The sequence below is a fragment of the Rana temporaria genome, chromosome 4 (genome assembly GCF_905171775.1).
Source record: "Rana temporaria chromosome 4, aRanTem1.1, whole genome shotgun sequence".
Classification (NCBI taxonomy): Eukaryota; Metazoa; Chordata; class Amphibia; order Anura; family Ranidae; genus Rana; species Rana temporaria.
In genome coordinates this window covers 197791250-197815090 of record NC_053492.1, presented here as the reverse complement: position 1 = coordinate 197815090, position 23841 = coordinate 197791250, and the positions used below count along the sequence as shown (strand labels likewise).

Here is a 23841-nt window from a genome sequence, read left to right as displayed (position 1 = left end):
CAAGCGCTGTTAATGTTTATACTTTTAATGTAATAGATCATTGAAGACATAGGCATATTTTTAATAAGTTTTACCCTGTATATAATAGCTGCTATACTGCTCCACATTTAATTTGATGACTGGCGTTTTTTTGGGGTTTACCAGAATCGCATTGGTCAATACCCATAGTAGCGCTGGGACAGTACCAATAGACTGATTTTTATCAACCTATATTACTGAGCTTTTCAAAGTAGTATCCTGTTCATGAAAGTAGGATGGATGTAGGACCAATGTAGGATAAATGTAGGACCAATGTAGCAGAGCAAAGTAGGATGAAAGCAGTGTAGTAGTGTGAACCCAGCCTCAGGCTGGGTTCACACTACTACACTACTTTCAGGCTGGGTTCACACTACTACACTACTTTCATCCTACTTTGCTCTGCTACATTGGTCCTACATTTATCCTACATTGGTCCTACATCCATCCTACTTTCATGAACAGGATACTACTTTGGTCCAACTTCAATGATATTCAATGGGCTGAAGTAGGATCAATGTAGGACCAAAAGTAGTACAGGGAGCATTTTCAAAGTCGGACCGACTTGTGTAGGACCAGTTAAGACAGCTCTCATAGGGAAACATTGATTTTCACACGTCATGCTATATGAGGCTCCCAATGTAGGACCGTTTGTCGGACCAGTGTGAACCCAGCCTCATCCTACTTTGCGCTGCTACATCGGTCCTACATTGGTCCTACATTGATCCTACATTGGTCCTACATCCATCCTACTTTCATGAACAGGATACTACTTTGATCCGACTTTGTGATAGTCTGACTTGTTCTTTGACCAATCAAAACAATCCCAGAGTGAGATAAATTCCTTTTACTGCTGCTGTAATCACATGTCAGATGTCAAAAGTCGGATGGTTAGGACAAGGCTCCTACTTTGGTCCGACTTCAATGATATTCAATGGGCTGAAGTAGGATCAATGTAGGACCAAAGTAGTACAGTGAGCATTTTCAAAGTCGGACCGACTTGTGTAGGACCAGTTAAGACAGCTCTCATAGGGAAACATTGATTTTCACACGTCATGCTACATGAGGCTCCCAATGTAGGACTGTTTGTCGGACAAGTGTGAACCCAGCCTGAGGCTGGGTTCACACTACTACACTACTTTCATCCTACTTTGCTCTGCTACATTGGTCCTACATTTATCCTACATTGGTCCTACATCCATCCTACTTTCATGAACAGGATACTACTTTGGTCCGACTTCAATGATATTCAATGGGCTGAAGTAAGATCAATGTAGGACCAAAAGTAGTACAGGGAGCATTTTCAAAGTCGGACCAACTTGTGTAGGACCAGTTAAGACAGCTCTCATAGGGAAACATTGATTTTCACACGTCATGCTACATGAGCTCCCAATGTAGGACCGTTTGTCGGACAAGTGTGAACCCAGCCAAAGTCAGTATATATTCAGAATACATTTTATTATGTTTTAGCTATGACTAAGCACTGATTGTTTGTGCGAAACGCGTCAGTTTTTACCCCACTGCTTGCTGTGCTGTGCTTTGTAGTGCTTTTTATCCTTTTTACACCAATAAAGGCTACCTTTTTAGGTTTATTTTGGTGTGCGGCTGTCCATGAATTCTTTTCATTGATTTTTTCATAATTTCGCAGTACCGAAAAAAAATCGCTGATCGCCGCCATTACTAGTAAAAAAATAATTATATTAAAAATGCCATAAAAATACCCCCTATTTTGTAAACGCTATAACTTTTGCGCAAACCAATCAATAAACGCTTATTGCGTTTTTTTTATGGAAAATATGTAGAAGAATACGTATCGGCCTAAACTGAGGGAAAAAAACGTTTTTTTATATATTTTTGGGGGATATTTATTAAAGCAAAAAGTAAAAAATATAATTTTTTTTCAAAATTGTCGCTCTATTTTTGTTTATAGCGCAAAAACTAAAAACCGCAGAGGTGATAAAATACCACCAAAAGAAAGCTCTATTTGTGAGGAAAAAAGAACGCTAATTTTGTTTGGGAGCCATGTCGCACGACCGTGCAATTGTCAGTTAAAGCGACGCAGTGCCGAATCGCAAAAAGTGCTCTGGTCTTTGACCAGCAATATGGTCCGGGGGTTAAGTGGTTAAAAGTCAGCAGCTACAAAAAGTGTAGCTGCTGTCTTTTAACCTCCCTGGCGGCATGATTCTTTCAGAAAAAAGGTGCTGAAAGCGGTACCATTATTTGCAAGGAAATTTGGTGATTTGTACTGTAGGCCTGTAATTCTTAGGAATAACTCACTTAAATCTGACCAACAAGAGTCTAGTAGGCATCCCGGGTATGAATTTTTTTTAAAAACAAAATTATAAATTATAATATAATAAATAATTATAAAAAATTATAACCAATAATAATATAATTATAATAAAAATTATTCAATAATGTAATCAACTCAAAAACACTGAAATTTGCTCAGTTGCAGAATTGTCGCTGTCATTACTTTTATTTTTTTATGACGAATTTCCCCACAAATCGCTATCGCACAATTCTGCAAGTGATTATAATTTATTATCACTGTTTTCTAGCTGCTCTAAAACCATTTTTGACATAAAGGAACACTTTTGGTTGCTATGGACAATCTACAGTTTGCAGGCAGAAAGAACAGTTTTTATTATATAAAAGTACATGTAGGACACTGGGCAGACCACTAGGGACAAGGGGGGTGTGTATTTTTTACATACAGTACTGTAATCTATAAGATTACAGTATACTGTATGTATTGTGTTTGTTTACCTTTTTGAATTTGGCGCCGTTCCCCGCTCCCGTGCGTCGTAACGTCGCAGGGAATGGAGATCGGCGGCACAGGAGGACACTGTGTGAATCGAGCGAGGTCCCGCTCGCTCACACAGCGTGGTGACATCGCTGGATCGAGGGACAAGGTAAGTAAACCAAGCCTGTGGATTCTGCGAGGCGAGCCTGAGTCTGACTCGGGGTTACCGATCGTAGCCAAAAAATCTCACCCCGAGTCAGACTCGGGAACACCGCCAGGGGGGGTTAATAAACATACACTCACCTGGTCCACGTTCCAGCGATGCCCTGGCCGGGGCTCCGCTCCTCTCCCCCCCTCTCCGGCCAGCATCTTCATTCTAAGTGTGGGCACCCGGCCGTGACAGCTTTCGGCTTCACGGCCGGGCACCCACTGCGCATGAGCGAGAGGCGCTGCGCCATCCTGTCACGTGTCCCAGGCGATCGCCTACAGGGAGGGGCTGCCAAAAGGCGATTAGAATATTCGCCTTAGCAGCCCCTCGGCGGAAGGAGGAAGTGGGACAGGAAGTCCCGCTCCTGAAGCCCCCACTCCCCCCCAAAAAAAATTACATGCCAAATGTGGCATGTAAAGGGGCGAGGAGTGGATTAAGCGGAAGTTCCACTTTTGGGTGGAACTCCGCTTTAAACCATTCCCAGTGTAAACACATCCTAAGAGAATTTAAGAGGCAATTTAAAAACATAAACATTTTCCTACTTCCTGCTTTTACAGCTTCCCCTCTACCTGATTTTACCCCTTTGAACTGAGTTTTTCAGTAGAATGTTTGTACAATGGATGCAATTTTATCTAAAAAGATAAATCCGTATATCATACAAGGAAGATTAAAATGACTGTAAAGTCTTGTTTTAAAAAAATAAAATAAATAACAAACATGTTATACTTACCTCTTCTTTGCAGTTGGTTTTGCACAGAGCAGCCTGGATCCTCCTCTTCTTGGGTCCCTCTTTGGTACTCCTGGCCCTTCCCTCCTGACGAGTGCCCCCATAGCTAGCAGCTTCCTATGGGGCACCCGAGGCGAGTCACGGCTCCGTGTGTCTATCAGACACAGAGCCCCGACCCAGCCCCGCCCTCTCTCCCCTGATTGGCTAACTTTGATTGACAGCCATGGGAGCCAATGGAGCCGCTGCTGTGTCAAAGCCAATCAAGGGGAGGGTAACGGATGGCTAAGACACTTGTGGACATCGCTGGAGAGAGATGAAGCTCAGATAAGTAATTAGGTGGGCTGTGGAGGCTGCTACACACAGAAAGTTTTTTATCTTAATGCATAGAATTCTATGCATTAAGATAAGAATAAAACCTTCTGCCTTTACAATTCCTTTAACCCATCATTGAACATTCATACTTTATATTTTCTGAAAACTAGTCACTCGTACTAACATAAGACCTTATTTATCTAAGTTACCTGTGAATCCATCTTTGCAGGAGCAGCTGTAACTGCCAGGTGTGTTAGTACAGTTGGCGTTTGCTGAACAGGAATTGCTGCCCTGGCACTCATCAATATCAGTGCATGTGACTCCATCGCCTTGTTAGAGAAAAACATTTACAATTAAAAACAAATGCAGTTTATATGGTAAAAGTTTATTGGGTTGTTTTTTTTTAATGCCTTTCTTTGAACTGATTTACAAAAAAATGACATCATGTTTAATTTCAAAGGGAATTTTCACTTTGAAAAGAAAATGTTGCTCTATCTTAGTGAATAAAGTGAAACAAAGTAACATTTCCCCTTGCATATGGACAATGATGTACAAGGAAAAAAAAAAGAAGGCCTTTTACTTGTTCATGATTGGTTAATTGAAGTTAGCTCATTCACTAAGCTAAGTGAAAGAAATCTGGAAAATTCACTTAGATTAGTGAATGGGGTTTCATTCTTTAATTTTCCTTGCACATGATTGTGTCAAAAGTGTCCGATCTGTCCGCCGCAATGTCGCAGTATTGCTAAAAATCGCAGATCACTGCCATTACTAGTAAAAAAAAATTATAATAAAAATGCTATAAATCTTTCCCATAGTTTGTAGATGCTATAACTTTTGCGCAAACCAATCAATATACACTTATTGCGATTTTTTACCAAAAATATGCAGAAGAATATATATTGGTCTAAACTGATAAAGAAATGTGTTTTTTAAAAATATTTTTAGGGATATTTATTATAGCAAAAAGTAAAAAATATTGTTTTTTTCTAATTGTCACACTTTTTTGTTTATAGCGCAAAAAAATAAATAAAACTGCAGAGGTAATCAAATACCACCAAAAGAAAGCCCTATTTGTGGGAAAAAAAGGATGCAAATTTTGTTTTGGTACAGCATTGCATGATCGCGCAATTGTCAGGTAAAACGAAGCAGTGCCAAATTTTAAATAATTGCTCTGGTCAGGAAGCGGGTAAAATCTTCTGGGGCTGAAGTGGCTAGAGCCCTTATTATCATGTTTGACTTTGATGTTAGTAAAAGTCTACATAGATTCATTGATATGGATTGGCCCGGGATATATCCAGTTTGGTCTGACCGTACAATAGTAGTAATTTCTTCATTCAATCTATAAGCGAGGACTTTGGCTAGAAGTCAGCAACTATGGCCCGGATTCTTAGAGGAGATACGACGGCGTATCTCCAGATACGCCGTCGTATCTCCAGATACGCCGACGTATCTCTGCGTCCGGCCAGTCGTATCTATGCGCCTGATTCTTAGAATCAGTTACGCATAGATATCTGTTAGATCCGACAGGCGTAAGTCTCTTATGCCGTCGGATCGTAACTGCATTTTTAAGCTGACCGCTAGGGGCGTGTATGCTGATTTACACGGCGAAATATGTAAATCAGCAAGATACGCAAATTCCCGAACGTACGCCCGGCCGACGCAGTAAATTTACGCCGTTTAAGTTAGGCTTTTCCTGGCGTATAGTTACCCCTGCTAAATGATGGCGTAAGTGCGGCGCACTAATGTTAGGTATGGCCGTCGTTCCCGCGACAAAATTAAAACATTTAGCCTCTTTTGCGTAACTCGTCCGTGAATGGGGCTGGACGTAATTTATGTCCACGTCAAAACCAATACGTCCTTGCGGCGTATTAGGAGCAATGCACACTGGGAAATTTCCACGGACGGCGCATGCGCCGTTCGTGAAAAACATCAATCACGTCGGGTCACAGAAGAATAACATAAAACACGCCCCCCTGTCCCACATTTCAATTAGGCGGGCTTACGCCGGCCGATTTACGCTACGCCGCCGCAACTTACGGAGCAAGTGCTTTGAGAATACAGCACTTGCCCGTCTAAGTTGCGGAGACGTAACGTAAATCGGATATGTTACGCCACCGCAAACATACGCGCTCCTACGAGAATCTGGCCCTATGAGTTTTTCAGTAGAGTTTTTGTACAGAGGATACAACTTTATCTAAAAAGATAAGCAAGTATATAATACAAGCAAGATTAATTGATAATGAAATATTCATACCTTATATTGTTTTCTGAACCCTAGTCACTCGTACTAACATAAGACCTAAATTATCTAAGTTACCTGTGAATCCATCTTTGCAGGAGCAGCTGTAACTGCCAGGTGTGTTAGTACAGTTGGCGTTTTGTGAACAGGGATTGATGCCCTGGCACTCATCAATATCAGTGCATGTGACTCCATTGCCTTGTTAGAGAGAAAAATTTACAATGAAAAATCAAATACAGTTTATTTGGTAAAAGCTTTTCTTGGGGGGGGGGGGGGGGCATTACACACACACAGACCAGGACTTGTTAAGTGTATTGTGCCTGGGTCCACTTGGAAGAGGTGGTCCTGGGCAGGGTTCATTTGTGGTCTGGAACTGCTTGTTGCTGTGTAAGTGAAAACCATGCCAGACCACATAACTCTTCAGAAAAACTGTGTACAGAACCAAGGATCACTGGTCTGTGTAGCAGGAGTGATGATGTAAGTGTGATCGGGACCACTTGTCTAGTGTGAGTGTAGACAAGTGAACTCGAGCATGGTTTACTTAAACCATTCCCAGTGTAAACACATCCTAAGAGAATTTAAGAGGCAATTTAAAAACATAATTTTCCTACTTCCTGCTTTTCCAGCTTCCCCTCTACCTGATTTTACCCTTTTGAACTGAGTTTTTCAGCAGAATGTTTTTACAATGGATACAATTTTATCTAAAAAGATAAATCCGTATATCATACAAGGAAGATTAAAGTGACTGTAAAGTCTTGTTTTAAAAAAATAAAATAAATAACAAACATTTTATACTTACCTTTTCTTTGCAGTTGGTTTTGCACAGAGCAGCCTGGATCCTCCTCTTCTTGTGTCCCTTTTTGGTGCTCCTGGCCCTTCCCTCCTGACGAGTGCCCCCATAGCTAGCAGCTTCCTATGGGGCACCCGAGGCGAGTCACGGCTCTGGGTATCTATCAGACACAGAGCCTTGACCCAGCCCCGCCCTCTCTCCCTTGATTGGCTAACTTTGATTGACAGCCATGGGAGCCAATGGCGCCGCTGCTGTGTCAAAGCCAATCAACGGGAGGGTAATGGATGGCTAAGACACTTGTGGACATCGCTGGAGAGAGATGGGGCTCCAATAAGTAATTAGGTGGGCTGTGGAAGCTGCTACACACAGAAAGTTTTTTATCTTAATGCATAGAATGCATTAAGATAAAAATAAAACCTTCTGCCTTTACAACTCCTTTAATCCATCATTGAACATTCATACTTTATACTTTCTGAAAACTAGTCACTCGTACTAACATAAGACCTTATTTATCCAAATTACCTGTCAATCCATCTTTGCAGGAGCAGCTGTAACTGCCAGGTGTGTTAGTACAGGTGGCATTTGCTGAACAGGAATTGTTGCCCTGGCACTCATCAATATCATTGCATATCAATCCATCGCCTTGTTAGAGAAAAACATTTACAATTAAAAACAAATGCAGTTTATATGGTAAAAGTTTATTGGGTTGTTTGTTTTTAATGCCTTTCTTTGAACTGATTTACAAAAAAATTACATCATGTTTAATTTCAAAGGGAATTTTCACTTTGAAAAGAAAATTTTGCTCTATCTTAGTGAATAAAGTGAAACAAAGTAAAATTTCCCCTTGCATATGGACAATGATATACAAGGGAAAAAAAAGGGTCTTTTACTTGTTCATGATTGGTTAATTGAAGTTAGCTCATTCACTAAGCTAAGTGAAAGAAATCTGGAAAATTCACTTAGATTAGTGAATGGGGTTTCATTCTTTAATTTTCCTTGCATATGATTGTGTCAAAAGTGTCCGATCTGTCCGCCGCAATGTTGCAGTATTGCAAAAAATCGCAGATCACTGCTATTACTAGTAAAAAATAATTATAATAAAAATGTCATAAATCTTTCCCATAGTTTGTAGAAGCTATAACTTTTGCGCAAACCAATCAATATACACGTATTGCGATTTTTTACCAAAAATATGTAGAAGAATATATATTGGCCTAAACTGATAAAGAAATTTGTTTTTTAAAAATATTTTTGGGGATATTTATTATAGCAAAAAGTAAAAAATATAGTTGTTTTCTAATTGTCACACTTTTTTGTTTATAGCGCAAAAAAAAAAAAAAATTGCAGAGGTAATCAAATACCACCAAAAGAAAGCCCTATTTGTGGGAAAAAAAGTATGCAAATTTTGTTTTGGTACAGCATTGCATGATCGCGCAATTGTCAGGTAAAACGAAGCAGTGCCAAATTTTAAGTAATTGATCTGGTCACAGCGTCGGAGCCGCGAGACCCAGAAGTCGCTCGAGGACAACATGTCGGCGGCCGGAGGGGGAGACGTGGACAGCTGTGGGGGCTTTGATCGGAGGTAAGTAAAACATAATCAGATTAAAGTGACTGTAAAGTCTTGTTTTAAAAAAATAAAATAAATAACAAACATGTTATACTTACCTCTTCTTTGCAGTTGGTTTTGCACAGAGCAGCCTGGATCCTCCTCTTCTCGGGTCCCTCTTTGGTGCTCCTGGCCCTTCCCTCCTGAGGAGTGCCCCCATAGCTAGCAGCTTCCTATGGGGCACCCGAGGCGAGTCACGGCTCTGTGTATCTATCAGACACAGAGCCCTGACCTAGCCCCGCCCTCTCTCCCCTGATTGGCTAACTTTGATTGACAGCCATGGGAGCCAATGGCGCCGCTGCTGTGTCAAAGCCAATCAACTGGAGGGTAACGGATGGCTAAGACAATTGTTGACATCGCTGGAGAGAGATGGAGCTCAGATAAGTAATTAGGTGGGCTGTGGAGGCTGCTACACACAGAAAGTTTTTTATGCATTAAGATGCATTAATTCTATGCAATTCTATGCATTAAGATAAAAATAAAACCTTCTGTCTTTACAATTACAAAATTGGGCTCTATCTTAGTGAATAAAGTGAAACAAAGTAAAATTTCCCCTTGCATATGGACAATGATGTACAAGGAAAAAAAATGCCTTTTACTTGTTCATGATTGGTTAATTGAAGTTAGCTCATTCACTAAGCTAAGTGAAAGAAATCTGGAAAATTCACTTAGATTAGTGAATGGGGTTTCATTCTTTAATTTCCCTTGCACATGATTCTGTCAAAAGTGTCCGATCTGTCCGCCGCAATGTCGCAGTATTGCTAAAAATCGCAGATCACTTACCAAAAATATGTAGAAGAATATATATTGGCCTAAACTGATAAAGACATTTGTTTTTTAAAAACATTTTTGGGGATATTTATTATAGCAAAAAGTAAACAATATTAATTGTCACACTTTTTTGTTTATAGCGCAAAAAATAAAACTGCAGAGGTGATCAAATACCACCAAAAGAAAGCCCTATTTGTGGGAAAATTTTAAATAATTGCTCTGGTCAGGAAGCGGGTAAAATCTTCTGGGGCTAAAGTGGCTAGAGCCCTTATTATCATGTTTGACTTTGATGTTAGTAAAAAGTCTACATAGATTCATTGAAGTGGATCGGCCCGGGATATATCCACTTTGGTCTGACCGTACAATAGTAGTAATTTCTTCATTCAATCTATAAGCGAGGACTTTGGCTAGAAGTCAGCAACTATGAGTTTTTCAGTAGAGTTTTTGTACAGAGCATACAACTTTATCTAAAAAGATAAGTAAGTATATAATACAAGCAAGATTAATTGATAATGAAACATTCATACTTTATATTGTTTTTTGAACACTAGTCACTCGTACTGATTTATCCAAGTTACCTGTGAATCCATCTTTGCAGGAGCAGCTGTAACTGCCAGGTGTGTTAGTACAGTTGGCGTTTGGTGAACAGGAATTGATAACCTGGCACTCATCAATATCAGTGCATGTGAATCCATTGCCTTGTTAGAGAAAAACATTTACAATAAAAAACAAATACAGTTTATTTGGTAAAAGCTTTTCTTGGGGGGGGGGGGATTACACACACACACAGACTAGGATTGGTTAAGCATATTGTGCCTGGGACCACTTGGAAGAGGTGGTCCCAGGCAGGGTTCATTTGTGGTCTGGAACTGCTTGCTGCTGTGTAAGTGAAAACCATGCCAGACCACATAACTCTTCAGAAAAACGTTGTACAGAACCAAGAATCACTGTAAATTTTTGGGGGGGCGCAAATGGAAAAAAAAATTGCAGCCTCACTGTGCCCATCAAATGCAGCCACTGTGCCATCAATTGTCACCACTGTGCCATGCCATCAAACGCAGCCACTGTGCCATCAATTTTCGCCAATGTGCCATCAATTCGCACCACTGTGCCATGCCATTAAACGCAGCCACTGTGCCATGCCATCAAACACAGCCACTGTGCCATCAATTGTCACCACTGTGCCCTTTAATTGTCACCACTGTGCCCTTTAATTGTCACAGCTGTGCCCTTTAATTGTCGCCGCTGTGCCCTTTAATTGTCCCCACTGTGCCCATTGTCCCCACTGTGCCTATTGTCGCCACTGTGCCCATTGATGTCGCCGCTGTGCCCTGTAAAGTTTTTTTTTTTTTTTCAGTATCAGAGGCTGTTGCTTTATGCAATACTCTTATTTTCATTTCACAGTACATCCAGTGCTTAAACTCAGGCCTTGTACTCACGACCGGATCTGTGCGCTGAAAACTGTCTGCCGGACAGTTTCCGGCGTACAAGGCTGATTTTTGTTTGGTTCCGCTGGCTTGTACACACCAGCGGACCAAATTACCGTCGTACCGGAACGCGTGCACGTAAACTACGTACGACGTCACTATAAAGGGGAAGACCAAACTTAATGGCGCCGCCCTCTGTTCCTCTTTTGCTAGTTACGGGTTTGCTCGTGTTAGTGAAGGTTTGGTTAGAGCTGATTCGCGCTTCTCGGTCTCCAGGCTTTGACAGCGTGTATTCACGGGTTCAGTGCGTGTGCTTGCGGTAACGTAGTTGTCATTCGGCTATAGGCTAGCAGGTTGTTTCTGCTTTTGCAGTTGCATCCTGTGCGCTCGTATCTGTTTGTCACGCGTTCGTCGCAGGTAGTGCTGGATTTGTGAGTGCTTTCTGTTTGAGTGTGTTCTTGACTGACCAGCCGGCCGGTTTGAAGCCATGATGGAGCAGCAGCGTCAATTTTCGCGAGTTGGTGCTGTTTATGGGATGGCTGCTGGATATGTTTATTATTCCAGTACTTTGGCCAGAAACAGGGGGCGGAGGCGTTTCTGGACCAAGAATTGGTTGCGCCAGCGTGACCAGTTCTCACATATGCCTCTGCTTAGGGAAATCCAGGAGAATAATCCTAATGACTTTAGGAATTTTCTCCGCATGACGGACCCCGTATTCAACCGTCTGCTGGATCTTCTGTCCCCCTATATCACGAGGCAGGACACTGTGATGCGCCAAGCCATCACGGCCGAGCAGAGGCTTATTGCCACGTTGCGGTACCTGGCGACTGGGAGGAGCCTGCAGGACCTCAAGTTCTCGACAGGCATCTCTCCGCAGGCGCTTGGGGTCATCATACCGGACACGTGTGCTGCCATCATCAAAGTTCTGCATGAGGAGTATATTAAGGTAAGTTTCCTGGCTGAAATAATGTGGCCAACTAACTTTATTTTTAAATTCCCAGATATGCTGTGTGTTTAACTAATGTTCCCTTTTCTCCCTATGCATGTTGATATAAGCTTTACATGTTTTATTCTTGACCTACCTGCATATTTGTCCCTTACCCAATATTAACCTGTCCAGCATGCTATCCTAGGGACAAACCCACCTTGCCATTTTTTAAAACACGACTTTTTGGTTTTTGTGTCCCCCCCCCCTCAAATTTTTTAAGTCCCCATCAGAGGGCTGTGGAGTCTCTTAATTAAGTGGCCCTATATATATTACATTTCCCAAATTCTCCATGCACATTTTTCAAATGCAATTTTAATACTGTGAAGTTTCACAAGGATGCTTGTAGGATGTTTTTGTGCCAAAGTACTAAATCTCTTTTTTTGTTTGTCCCCACAGCTACCCTCCACACCACAGGAATGGCAGTCTGTGGCTTCCCAATTTGCCCAGCGGTGGGATTTTCCAAACTGCGGTGGAGCAATAGATGGGAAACACGTCCGCATTGTGCCCCCACCCCACTCGGGGTCCTACTATTATAATTACAAGGGTTATCATAGTATTGTGTTGATGGCGGTGGTGTCGGCACAGTATGAGTTTCTATATGTGGACGTGGGGAAGAATGGCCGGATGTCTGATGGGGGAGTGTTCGCACGGACTGATTTCTATGATCGTCTCCAAGCTGGTGGTCTGGCATTGCCACCAGATGAAGAGAATGTGGAAGGACTTTCGTTTGTGTTCCTAGCGGACGAGGCTTTCGGGCTTGGTCCTCACCTCATGCGGCCTTTTCCCCAGAGGACCCTCACCTCAGAGAGGAGTGTGTTTAATTTTCGGTTGGCCAGGGCTCGGAGGGTAGTCGAGAATGCCTTTGGGATACTCACCAACCGGTTCCGCCTGTTCAGGACATCGATACATCTGGCGGAATATAAATTGGACACCGTTGTATTTGTCTGCTGCATTTTGCACAACTTTTTACGCAGGCACTCCCAGACGTACCTACCCAACATCGGTTCTGAGGCAAGACTACCCTCAGATCCCCTTCCCGGGCTGGACACTGGTCGCGCTGGCTTGGCCCCCCAATCAGCTCGTGAGGTACGCGACAAATATGTTGAGTACTTCATGGGTCGGGGGGCCATTGCTATGCCAGATCATATTTCTTTCTAATTCGGCCCCCAAAGAAAGGAATATTCTCACAAATAATAAATAATTAGACCATTGGACTTTATACAGTTGTTTGTCATTAATGCTTTTTCTCTTTTTATCTGTCTTCCTGGTTCTCTAACTAACTTCTGCAATTTTAGTGCATAATTGATTTCTCCACTTTTAGTAAATAACCACATTTTGCACAGTATTCACTCATCTACAAACAGGGTATTGAGTCTAGAAATAAGAAGCAACTCCATTTGAAAATTTTGAGGTCAAGTGTTTTAATTTTTGCTTGTTCATGACCACAAAAATTATTTTATATTTTTTTCATTACTCCCTGCTTTTGTACTTAGGAGTCTACAATATTTTTTGGACTTTGTGTATTTTTTTTTCAGGTAATTAAACAAAAAATATTATCAAGAATATACATTTTTTAACAAGTTCACAGTTTTGTTTATCAAATATAGTTCGATTTATTGTTTACATATATATATATATATATATATATATAGAATATTTTTGGTGGGGTGTTTACCGCCTTTGTATTTTTTCTTCTCGGCATATTTTTTAGGCCCAAAAACCTATATTTTATTTTAAATTTTTTTTTTTTTTTTCCATTTTTTTGTGTGTTTTTAACTACGAATATTTGTTGGGGTGATTTAGGAGTCAAATCTCGACTTCACTAAATTCAGTGATTAGAGAGATTTATAATTCTATATATATATATATATTTCATTTTTTTGGGTGTTTATTCTTTATGGTCTAAACTTTTTATTATCCAAAAATGTACAACATGGACAAACAAAAGAACTTAAAACTTATAAAAATATAAAAATTCACAACAGCAGTCAGTCATGGTGTGCTTTCACACTGGAACACGCCAAAATTTGAAGATACACACATTCAGTGCAAACTCGCCAAATGTCATTGGTTCAACAGACAAATGGCCACATGTGCTATCTGACATCATGGGTGATCAATGTCTGTGTTTTGTGGGAGCAAACCCTTCCTCTCAACTACTTGAGGATGGAGGAGGGGGTTGCACCCACAAAGCACAAACACTAGATATTCTGTGATGGCATATAGCACATGTTGGCACACTGTGTGTGTATCTTCAAATTTTGGCGTATTCATTATTAAAACAGTAAAGATGTTTGTGGGGGCGGGGGATGGGCGGGGGGTGTTTCAGTCTTTGACACGGCCCATCATGTCAATAATATTTTTAAAATTAGATTCGATGACCATCATTCTTTGCCGCATATTGTCCATTTCCGTGCTGCATTCCAAAAGGACATTTGTTACATTCTGTTCCATGACAACCATCCTTTCACGCATATTGTGCATTTCAGTGCTGCACTCCATTACCTGTTGAATAATTATAGCAGCACTTGCACGTGAAAATATTGACACACCATCCTCCTCCCCTAAAAAAGTAAAAAATGGGCATTCAAAAATTTTATATTTGATGAGGCCTATCTACATATGTTTTTTTAAATCAAGCTAGGGTGACACTGACCTGATGGGCTTCTCCTTTCCACCTCTTCGACATCTTCTATCACTCCTCCTTCTTCCACCACCTCCCCATCATCTTCTATCACTCCTCCTTCTTCCACCACTTCCCCATCATCTTCGACTCCTCCTTCATCCATCAATCCACCTTCTTTCAATTCGCCAAATTGTTCTTCCGCCACTTGCCCTTCATCTGCTATAAATTCTAAGTCCAAAATTACTTCTTCCTCCTCTCTTCCTTCCTCCTTTCTTCCTTCCTCCTCTCCTTCCACATCCTCTTCTCCTTCCACATCCTCTTCTCCTTCCACATCCTCTTCTCCTTCCACATCCTCTTCTCCTTCCACATCCTCCTCCTCCTCCTCCTCCACATGTCGAGATGGAAGATTTTGGTCTTGTCTGGCCCTCTCTGCCTCCTCCAAATGCTGGCGACTTCTTTCCCCTTAAATAACAACCAAAAAAATGTATACTCATCAGCACACAGATATTGGAGAGCATAAATCACACACATTGCTTAGAAGAGGCTTTCATTTATTTACTTTTATCTTTCACCAAACCTACATTTTTGAATTACTTCTATGGCAAGCTCTGATCCTGCCCCTTTTTAGCAAAGTGACACACATGGATGTCCCCCATAAACTGTATTTCTGGGAGACCCTACCAAAACCCATTTTTGATTTGGGGAGACACAGGTGCTCTGCATTGCAGATGTGAAAACATCTGCTTTAGTACCACTGTTTTTAGAATGTATCCTGTTTGCCTTTCCCATTCTCCTCATTCTATTTTTTATAACTAGCTTTTACACAATGTTTACAAACAAAGTTTTTGGCCAGTGAGCCATGTCCAGGTGTGTTGTTCCTGGAATAACCGAGCCTTTCTGAGAAACTATGTGATGTTACGTGGTTTACTAAGAACACTATTTGTAAATATGTAGTTATTTATGTCATAAAAAATAAATGACAACATGTCTTTAAAATTACAAGCAGGCCAAGGAGGCAGATGGTGAAATATACATGGCAACACATTATTGCAGACTATCAACCCCCCCCCAACCCCAAAATATATTTACTTACTTTTACGCAGAATTTTAAGTATCTTCTTCATCTGATGTGGCTCCCTCAATTTTAAGTCTGACCAGCGTTTCCTCAGCTGTTCCTTGGACCTGGTGATCCCAAACATCCTCTGCATTCTCCTCGCCACCTTGTCCATAATATGTGCCTTTCGGCGGTTAGGGGTCTTGTATGGCCCTAATTCACCATCATAGTCCTTCCTCCGCATGATGGAAACTAACTCCACCATTTCCTGGAACCGCATATTAGTGGCTTTGTATCTTCTTTGCCTTGATCGGGACGTCCCTGCCTCTGTCCCTTCACTTGTGGCATGAGAGCATCGTGCCCGCTCGTGTGACATCGCCATCTTTCCTTTCCCACAGAGATTATGGGCGGGGAAAAGATGAATTGTTACGCCATGGGCGGAGAAGAGGGCGGCGTTTAATACATACGCGGAGTGTAGAGAATGCAAACAACGTGTTTACGTAGGTTACGCGGAGAATCTTCGAGCGCATCCAGAACATACACAGTTAACGCCATATTTCCTAAACACATTGATTAGGGGCCTAGCAAAGGTGACGAGGGCGGGGTTTAATAAATACGCGGAGTGTTTAAAAGGTGCACGCCGTGATTACGCATCTTACGCGGTAATTAGGCGAGCGTGAGAAACGAGGACCGAGAGACAGGAAGGTAAGGAAATTAAAAATGGGATCAGCAGAGGCCTAGAAAATGTAGACACATGGGATGGGGGTTTGGGCTGTTGGTTGCACCCTTTTTAAGCTATTCTGTCTATGGGGTACCACAATGTTATTTTGGTGTCCAAATGCTTTTGGACACCTCACAAAATAGAGATGTGAACAATGCTGTACCTCATTGACAAGTTTTTGAATGGTGTATTCAGATCAGGCAAAGTATTGTTCAAGTGTTGGTTGTACAGAGGTCATTAGGAAGTGTCTTTTATGTCATCCATTGTCAGGGGCATGAGATCTACACATGAAAGAGTGCCTAGATGAATACTGTCATTTGTAATCATTGTTTATTTTTCTATATTAAAAATAGTTACTGCAATGTTAAGAATGGCTCTGCATCTAGAAAATCAATGTTTGGTACAACCAATGCGGCCGAGCTGCCAATCATTGTTTAAACAAGAGAGACTGTGTTTGTAATTAGATATAGGTAATAAATTTGAAGACACATATTATATCAAGGTCAACGCTGATCCTTTTGAATATCTATTTTTCTTTGGTTTATGTTTTGCGAATCTAGACTCAAAAAGAAATATCATATTTCACAACGGGAAATGGACCAACTACAAACAAAGGAAGCTATAGAGGCCTTACTACAAAAATATCAGGACACGCCCATCCTGTGGAATTCCAAACACTCTTTATATTGTAATAAAGATGTACAAGCGGCAGCACTAGAGGGGCTAGCAAACTATATGCAAACATGGGTGCCAGGATGCACTGCCAACATGGTGAAGGATAAACTTGCCAACCTGAGAAGCACATACAGAAGAGCATACAAAGCTAATAAAAGCAAAAAATCGGGAGCAGCAGCAACACAAGCAAAGGAACCCAAACTGTGGTATTACAAACAGATGGCTTTTTTGCGGGATGAAATGGAAGGCAGGAAAACGATGTCTAGTCTTGCTTCCAACCTTTCCTCCATGCTACCTTCCAGCGGACATTCCCCAGATGATCACAGCCCTGCAGAGTCGGAGGAAGAGGGCCTGGCTGACAGAGATGCAGATCTGCCACCCTTCGATGAGGAGGTATAGTAGTTTCCTCTATATTTCTGGCCTAAATAATTATTGGTGGATTAATGATTTGATATTGTAAAAGAAAAGCCAAGCTGGGAAAAAGCACAAAAAAAGGTGTACAGACAAATAGGTGTCAGGGATGACAACTGCAGGGGTCAGAAGTAGAGTCTATTCAAGTAATAATGAACAGAAAATACTAAACGAAAAACATGAAAATGAGTGTGGTTTTATTTAGCGAAATTGTAAAAAATGTCCTTTTTTTTGCACACAGGAAGAAGAGATCAGCCAGGAGGTGGCAGATCCTCACGTGTCTGTCAGCCAGGAGGAGGCCGGGGTCAGTGGCAGCCAGGAGGAGGCCGGGGTCAGTGGCAGCCAGGAGGAGGCTGGGCCCAGTGGCCTGCAGCAGGTCCCCCCGGCCAGGAGAAGCACCACCAGCCAGTCTTCTCCCCCCCAGGTGAGGCCATCAGGCCGAAGGAGGCAGTTGAGGCCTGTGGAGGAGGCAAGCCTCCGCATGATACAGGAGGCAAGCGCCATCATGAGGGCCCCCCTCAACCCCACAGAGGCCTTCAGTGCCTCCTTGGCACACGATTTGAATGAAGGGGAGGAGGACCAGAGAAGACTGGCAAAGGCCCTGATGAACCAGGTCCTTTGGTGGATGCAGAAGGGCCTGCTGACCCCAGACACTGGGCTATGTGACCCGGCCCGGCTTGCGGAACACCATCCTCCTGCTGCCACATCGACCCCACCTGCAAGAGCCCGTGTAAGATCCGCTGGAAGGCTGCCTGGAGGGAAGGTTGGAAAGAGGAGGAAACGTTGATTCTCTGCCTTCCATTTCCTTCCACATAAAGGACATATTGTTTGGACTACCACAGTTTGGGTTCCTTTGTTTCTGTGCTGCTGCTTCATATTTTTGTGTTTGGCTCCTGAGGCTTGGAAGTTTATCCTTCACCATGTTGGAAATGCAAGTTTGCATATAGTTTGCTATCTGTTCTAGTGCTGCCGTTCTTTTTTTGTTTGGATGACATTTGCATAAATAAATGTATTTTTGCTATCATTTGAAAACATGTCTATTGTTTGGTATACTGTGGGGATTATTAGGCAGCAAACCTTGAATAAATATACAATGGGTCATTTACAAAGGACACACTCCTTGGGGGGGGGGGACATTTGGTGTGCCAACATGGTTCAATATTCTCAAATGAAACACAAAAAAAAAAAAAAATTAAATAAAAAAAAAATAAACATGTAAAAAAAAATTTAAGAAAATGGTGACATAACTAGAAACAACAAAAAAAAATTAAAAGATGCACATTCCTTTACAAAAATGACTAAAATAAATTATGGAGGACCACCAACCAAAACACACGTCTGGCATAGAAAACCTTATTAAAGGATTACATCACAAGCAAGAAATGTGACATTTCAGTATGGGACAACTCTATTGAAATTGCATCAGCAAGAGAACGGGGTTATTCTAGCAAGAGAAGAATTAATAAAACAAGGCAAGAAACTGTGGTTTAGTGCGCCTTTTTAAGACATTGTTCTCTTGCTAGAATAAAAGGTTTCTAATGACGAATGTGCCATATCCCAAACAAACGCGAGTTTTACCTGAACGAGCGCTCCCGTCTCCTCATTTGGACTGAGCATGCGCGGGGTTTTTGTACGCTGCTTTTGTGTACAGACGACGGAACATGTCTGACGGACACGATTCCAGCAGACTGTTTTAAAGCAAGACCAGGAAACAGTTGTTCGTTGGAAAACGGTCTGGCCGACGAATGTTTGCTGGAATCCTGTCCGTTACTGCCTACACACGATCGAACATGTCCGCTGAAACTGGTCCGCGGACCAGTTTCAGCAGACATGTTTGGTCGTGAGTACGGGGCCTAACAGTTATGGCTTGAATGCCCATAGCACAGTGGTTCGTTTGCCAAGCAGATCATACATTCTAAAAACATCTTCCATTATTTTCAATATATGCAAGACATTCTGTGATGGGAGATGGTGTGGATGAACATCAATCTCCATTTTCCCCCAATCATTGCTGATACATTTAAATGAAGCCTTCCTTGACCTTTTAGTCACAAATTGGTTAAACACAATGCAGGATTCCACTCTTCGTTTTGCATAAACTAATCACTTTCAAGGCAGGCTTGGATCTGCTGTGCCCTGTAAAGTGCCCATTCCCCCCCCCCCCCCCGCCCGGCACTTACCTTTACTGGAGTCAGCCATCCACATCCCTCGATGTCTTCTACCGCCCTCGATGACTGACAGGCGTCTCAGCCAATCAGGTTACCGGTAGCCAGAATCAGCCAACCTGATTGGCTGAGACGCCTGTCAGTCTTATCCAAGGAGCGCATCCCTAGTGCGTTCCTTGTATAAGCTTCCGGGACCCGAGGGCTGTACTTGGGTATACTCGGGTATCACCGTTGGCTCTGATAGGCACTTCCGTACAGCCAACCAGCTGCCGTTATTCAGATGGCCGGACATGAGCGCCGACCATCTGAATAGAACAGCGGCAGTGGCGATAATAACATAGATTCGTGCAATGCATGAATCTATGTTATTAGACTCAGTGGCGGTGAGAGTCAGAGGGGGCGGCTCTCCAGCTCCCTCTATGGACGAACCGCCACTGATCACTGGTCTGGGTAGCAGGAGTGATGATGTAAGTGTGATCGGGACCACTTGTCTAGTGTGAAGCCTCGTACACACGCTTGGTTTTCTCGGCAAGAACCAGCAAGAAAACTGCTGGCAGAGCTTTCTTGCCGAGTAAACCGAGCGTGTATACGAGGCTTTCAGGTTTCTCGTCTGGAAATCTGGCCAGAATCTCGACGAGAAAAATAGAGATCCTACTCTTTATTTTCTTGTCGAGATTCTTGTCGGCCTGTTTCCCGACGAGAAACCCAAGAGTGTGTATACTTACCTGTCGCCATGGAAACCTGCACATGCTCGTAATGACTTTGATGCATGCGTGGTAGCTTCCACAGCATAGGTAGGGTGAAGCAAGATGGAGGCAATGGCATCGAAAGTGACGTTGTACACGAAGACATCACCGCATTCTTGCCTTTCAAGAGAACCACGGTTCTTTTGAAAGGTCTGTGTGTACATTCGGGTGGCAAGAGATTCTTGCCAAGAATCTCGTCTGGAAAAACAACGTTTTTTTCCTGACGAGATTCTTGCCCGTGTGTACGAGCATCCTAAGAGAATTTAAGAGGTAATTTAAAAACATAATTTTCCTACTTCCAGCTTTTCCAGCTTCCTCTCTACCTGATTTTACCCTTTTGGATCAAACTGAGTTTTTCAATAGAATGTTTGTACAATGCATACAATTTTATCTAAAAAGATAAATCCGTATATCATACAAGGAAGATTAAAGTGACTGTAAAGTCTTGTTTTTAAAAAATAAAATAAATAACAAACATGTTATACTTACCTCTTCTGTGCAGTTGGTTTTGCACAGAGCAGCCTGGATCCTCCTCTTCTCTGGTCGGGCGTATCTCCACCGAAAAAAAATATTAAAAGCCAGCAGCTACAAATACTGCAGCTGCTGACTTTTAATATTAGGACACTTACCTGTCCTGGAGTCCAGCGCTGTCGGCAGCAGAGGACGAGCGATCACTCGTCCCTCTGCTGCCCCCACCGCCATCCTCAGTGAGGGAACCAGGAAGTGAAGCATTGCAGCTTCACTGCCCGGGTTCCTATGGTGCATGCGCGAGTCGCGCTATGCCATGCTCACTAGTCCACGCTGTGTTCTGGGAGCCGTGTGTTTCCCAGAACACAACCGGGGGGACGGGATCTGACGTCCTGCCCGCAGTCTACCCACAGACTGTGTGGCCAGAAGTGGATGCAAATACATGTCTTTAGACAGGTATCTGCACCCCCCTCCCACTGAAAGGTGTCAAATGTGACACTGGAGGGGGGGAGGGTTCCGATGAGCGGAAGTTCCATTTTAGGGTGGAGCTCTGCTTTAAAATGGTTGTAAACCCTTGGTTGCAACTTAATGTTACAGGTAAGTCTATATTAACGCTTACCTGTAGCTAACAAGGATATCTCCTACACCTGCATGGTTTAGGAGATATCCCTCTATTTGCATGTGCCAACGTCATGCGGCACATGCACACTTAAGCCAACTAAAGCAATAGCACTGTGTGCCGCTGCTTCAGTTGTACTGTATCGTTTTCGCACGCATGCGCGGGGGTGACATCATCATGGCTCCGGCCAATCACAGCGTCGGAGCCGCGAGACCCGGAAGTCACTCGAGGACAACATGTCGGCGGCTGGAGGGGGAGACGTGGACAGCTGTGGGGGCTTCGATCGGAGGTAAGAAACATAATCAGCTAGTATGCTATGCAGGATTTTTATTTGTTTTGGTTTTGAACGGAGGGTTTACTTCCTCTTTAATGCATAGAATGCATTAAGATAAAAAAAAAAACTTCTGCCTTTACAACTCCTTTAATCCATCATTGAACATTCATACTTTATATTTTCTGAAAACTAGTCACTCGTACTAACATAAGACCTTATTTATCCAAATTACCTGTGAATCCATCTTTGCAGGAGCAGCTGTAACTGCCAGGTGTGTTAGTACAGTTGGCGTTTGCTGAACAGGAATTGATAACCTGGCACTCATCAATATCAGTGCATGTGAATCCATTGCCTTGTTAGAGAAAAACATTTACAATTTTCATTTGCATGATCGCGCAATTGTCAGGTAAAATGAAGCAGTATGGGAAAAAGGTGGAAATAAGGGCCGTCTAATTGAGCCACCCCCACTGCGCGTAACTGGAGAATATAAGTGAAAATATAGTGATATTGATAATATAAATAAATAAATTAATAAATAAATATATGTGAGCTGCTGCTCTAAAAGTTAAACAATCAAAATGTAATATGCAAATACAGTGCTACCTGATGTGAAAAAAGGTATCAAATGTGATATTAAGCAGCGCTCAAGAGAATAAAATAAAAAAAAACACACATATAATATTGCTAGACTATTAAGTGAAAAATAATGAGTGATCCACCCTCTATGTGAAACAATATATCAGTGTCAAAAAATAGGTGTCAATAATACACCCAAAATAACAGGTTGGCAAAAAAAATCCATAAACTGATTGTGTGAACGTAAATGAAGTTCATAAATGGAGAACAGAAGAAGTCCCTTCACGATCTTCAGACAGTGCTTTCACCACACCACAGTGACTGCGTGATTCCACCACCCATCAGAATGCAAACTCACCACAATAAATGGCCTGACACTCTCGTGTTAAGGCACACAGGCTTTTTAACTGAACCACTCAGTTTAATTGATGGAACTCCCTCTTTGGAAACTGGAGCACTCAGTTAAATAAATGGAGATCCGTTGGAAAAAGGAAAAAAGGAAAAACTCCAAGATGACAGCCACATGTATAATGAAGAGAGAGAGCACAATAGTGTGATATTGCAACACAACTTTTAATAAAAACACTAAAAATCTCCCAATAGATGCACTCACAAAAATGACTCTTGTCATAAGCAGTGATTAAATCCAAACATCACACGGTGTAAACACAAACGAAAATTTTCCTCCAGGTGAACCAGTGGTCACGGCGGACCAACAAATAGCCCAGGTTTACTCACAGCCCTATGAAGGTGTACTGGAGTCGCTCTTCAGATGACTATATTGGTGACAGATGGACCGTTCCACGCCCGACCAGTTCAGTTTAAGGTATGCGGTTGTAACTTAGTACCCACGCCCCTATTGGGTACTTGGGTCATCTTGGAGTTTTTCCTTTTTCCAACGGATCTCCATTTATTTAACTGAGTGCTCCAGTTTCCAAAGAGGGAGTTCCATCAATTAAACTGAGTGGTTCAGTTAAAAAGCCTGTGTGCCTTAACACGAGAGTGTCAGGCCATTTATTGTGGTGAGTTTGCATTCTGATGGGTGGTGGAATCACGCAGTCACTGTGGTGTGGTGAAAGCACTGTCTGAAGATCGTGAAGGGACTTCTTCTGTTCTCCATTTATGAACTTCATTTACGTTCACACAATCAGTTTATGGATTTTTTTTGCCAACCTGTTATTTTGGGTGTATTATTGACACCTATTTTTTGACACTGATATATTGTTTCACATAGAGGGTGGATCACTCATTATTTTTCACTTAATAGTCTAGCAATATTATATGTGTGTTTTTTTTTATTTTTATTTTTTATTTTATTTTTTATTTTTTTTATTTTATTCTCTTGAGCGCTGCTTAATATCACATTTGATACCTTTTTTTTACATCAGGTAGCACTGTATTTGCATATTACACTTTGATTGATAAAATGAAGCAGTGCCAAATTTTAAATAATTGCTCTGGTCAGGAAGCGGGTAAAATCTTCTGGGGCTGAAGTGGCTAGAGCCCTTATTATCATGTTTGACTTTGATGTTAGTAAAAAGTCTACATAGATTCATTGAAGTGGATCGGCCTGGGATATATCCACTTTGGTCTGACCGTACAATAGTAGTAATTTCTTCATTCAATCTATAAGCGAGGACTTTGGCTATAAGTCAGCAACTATGAGTTTTTCAGTAG

The 23841-nt window shown here is 42.0% G+C and overlaps 1 protein-coding gene across 1 annotated transcript in view; it reads right to left on the bottom strand.

Moving 5' to 3' along the window:
- LOC120936885 overlaps window positions 1–23841 on the bottom strand; it is a 218120-nt gene that overhangs the window by 65893 nt on the left and 128386 nt on the right. Inside the window, exons 41-45 of the mRNA XM_040349651.1 lie at window positions 21821–21940; window positions 9993–10112; window positions 7560–7679; window positions 6326–6445; window positions 4218–4337 (exon numbers count right to left, since the gene is read on the bottom strand). Coding sequence (XP_040205585.1) covers window positions 4218–4337; window positions 6326–6445; window positions 7560–7679; window positions 9993–10112; window positions 21821–21940 — 600 coding nt within the window. The remainder of the gene's footprint in view (window positions 1–4217; window positions 4338–6325; window positions 6446–7559; window positions 7680–9992; window positions 10113–21820; window positions 21941–23841) is intronic.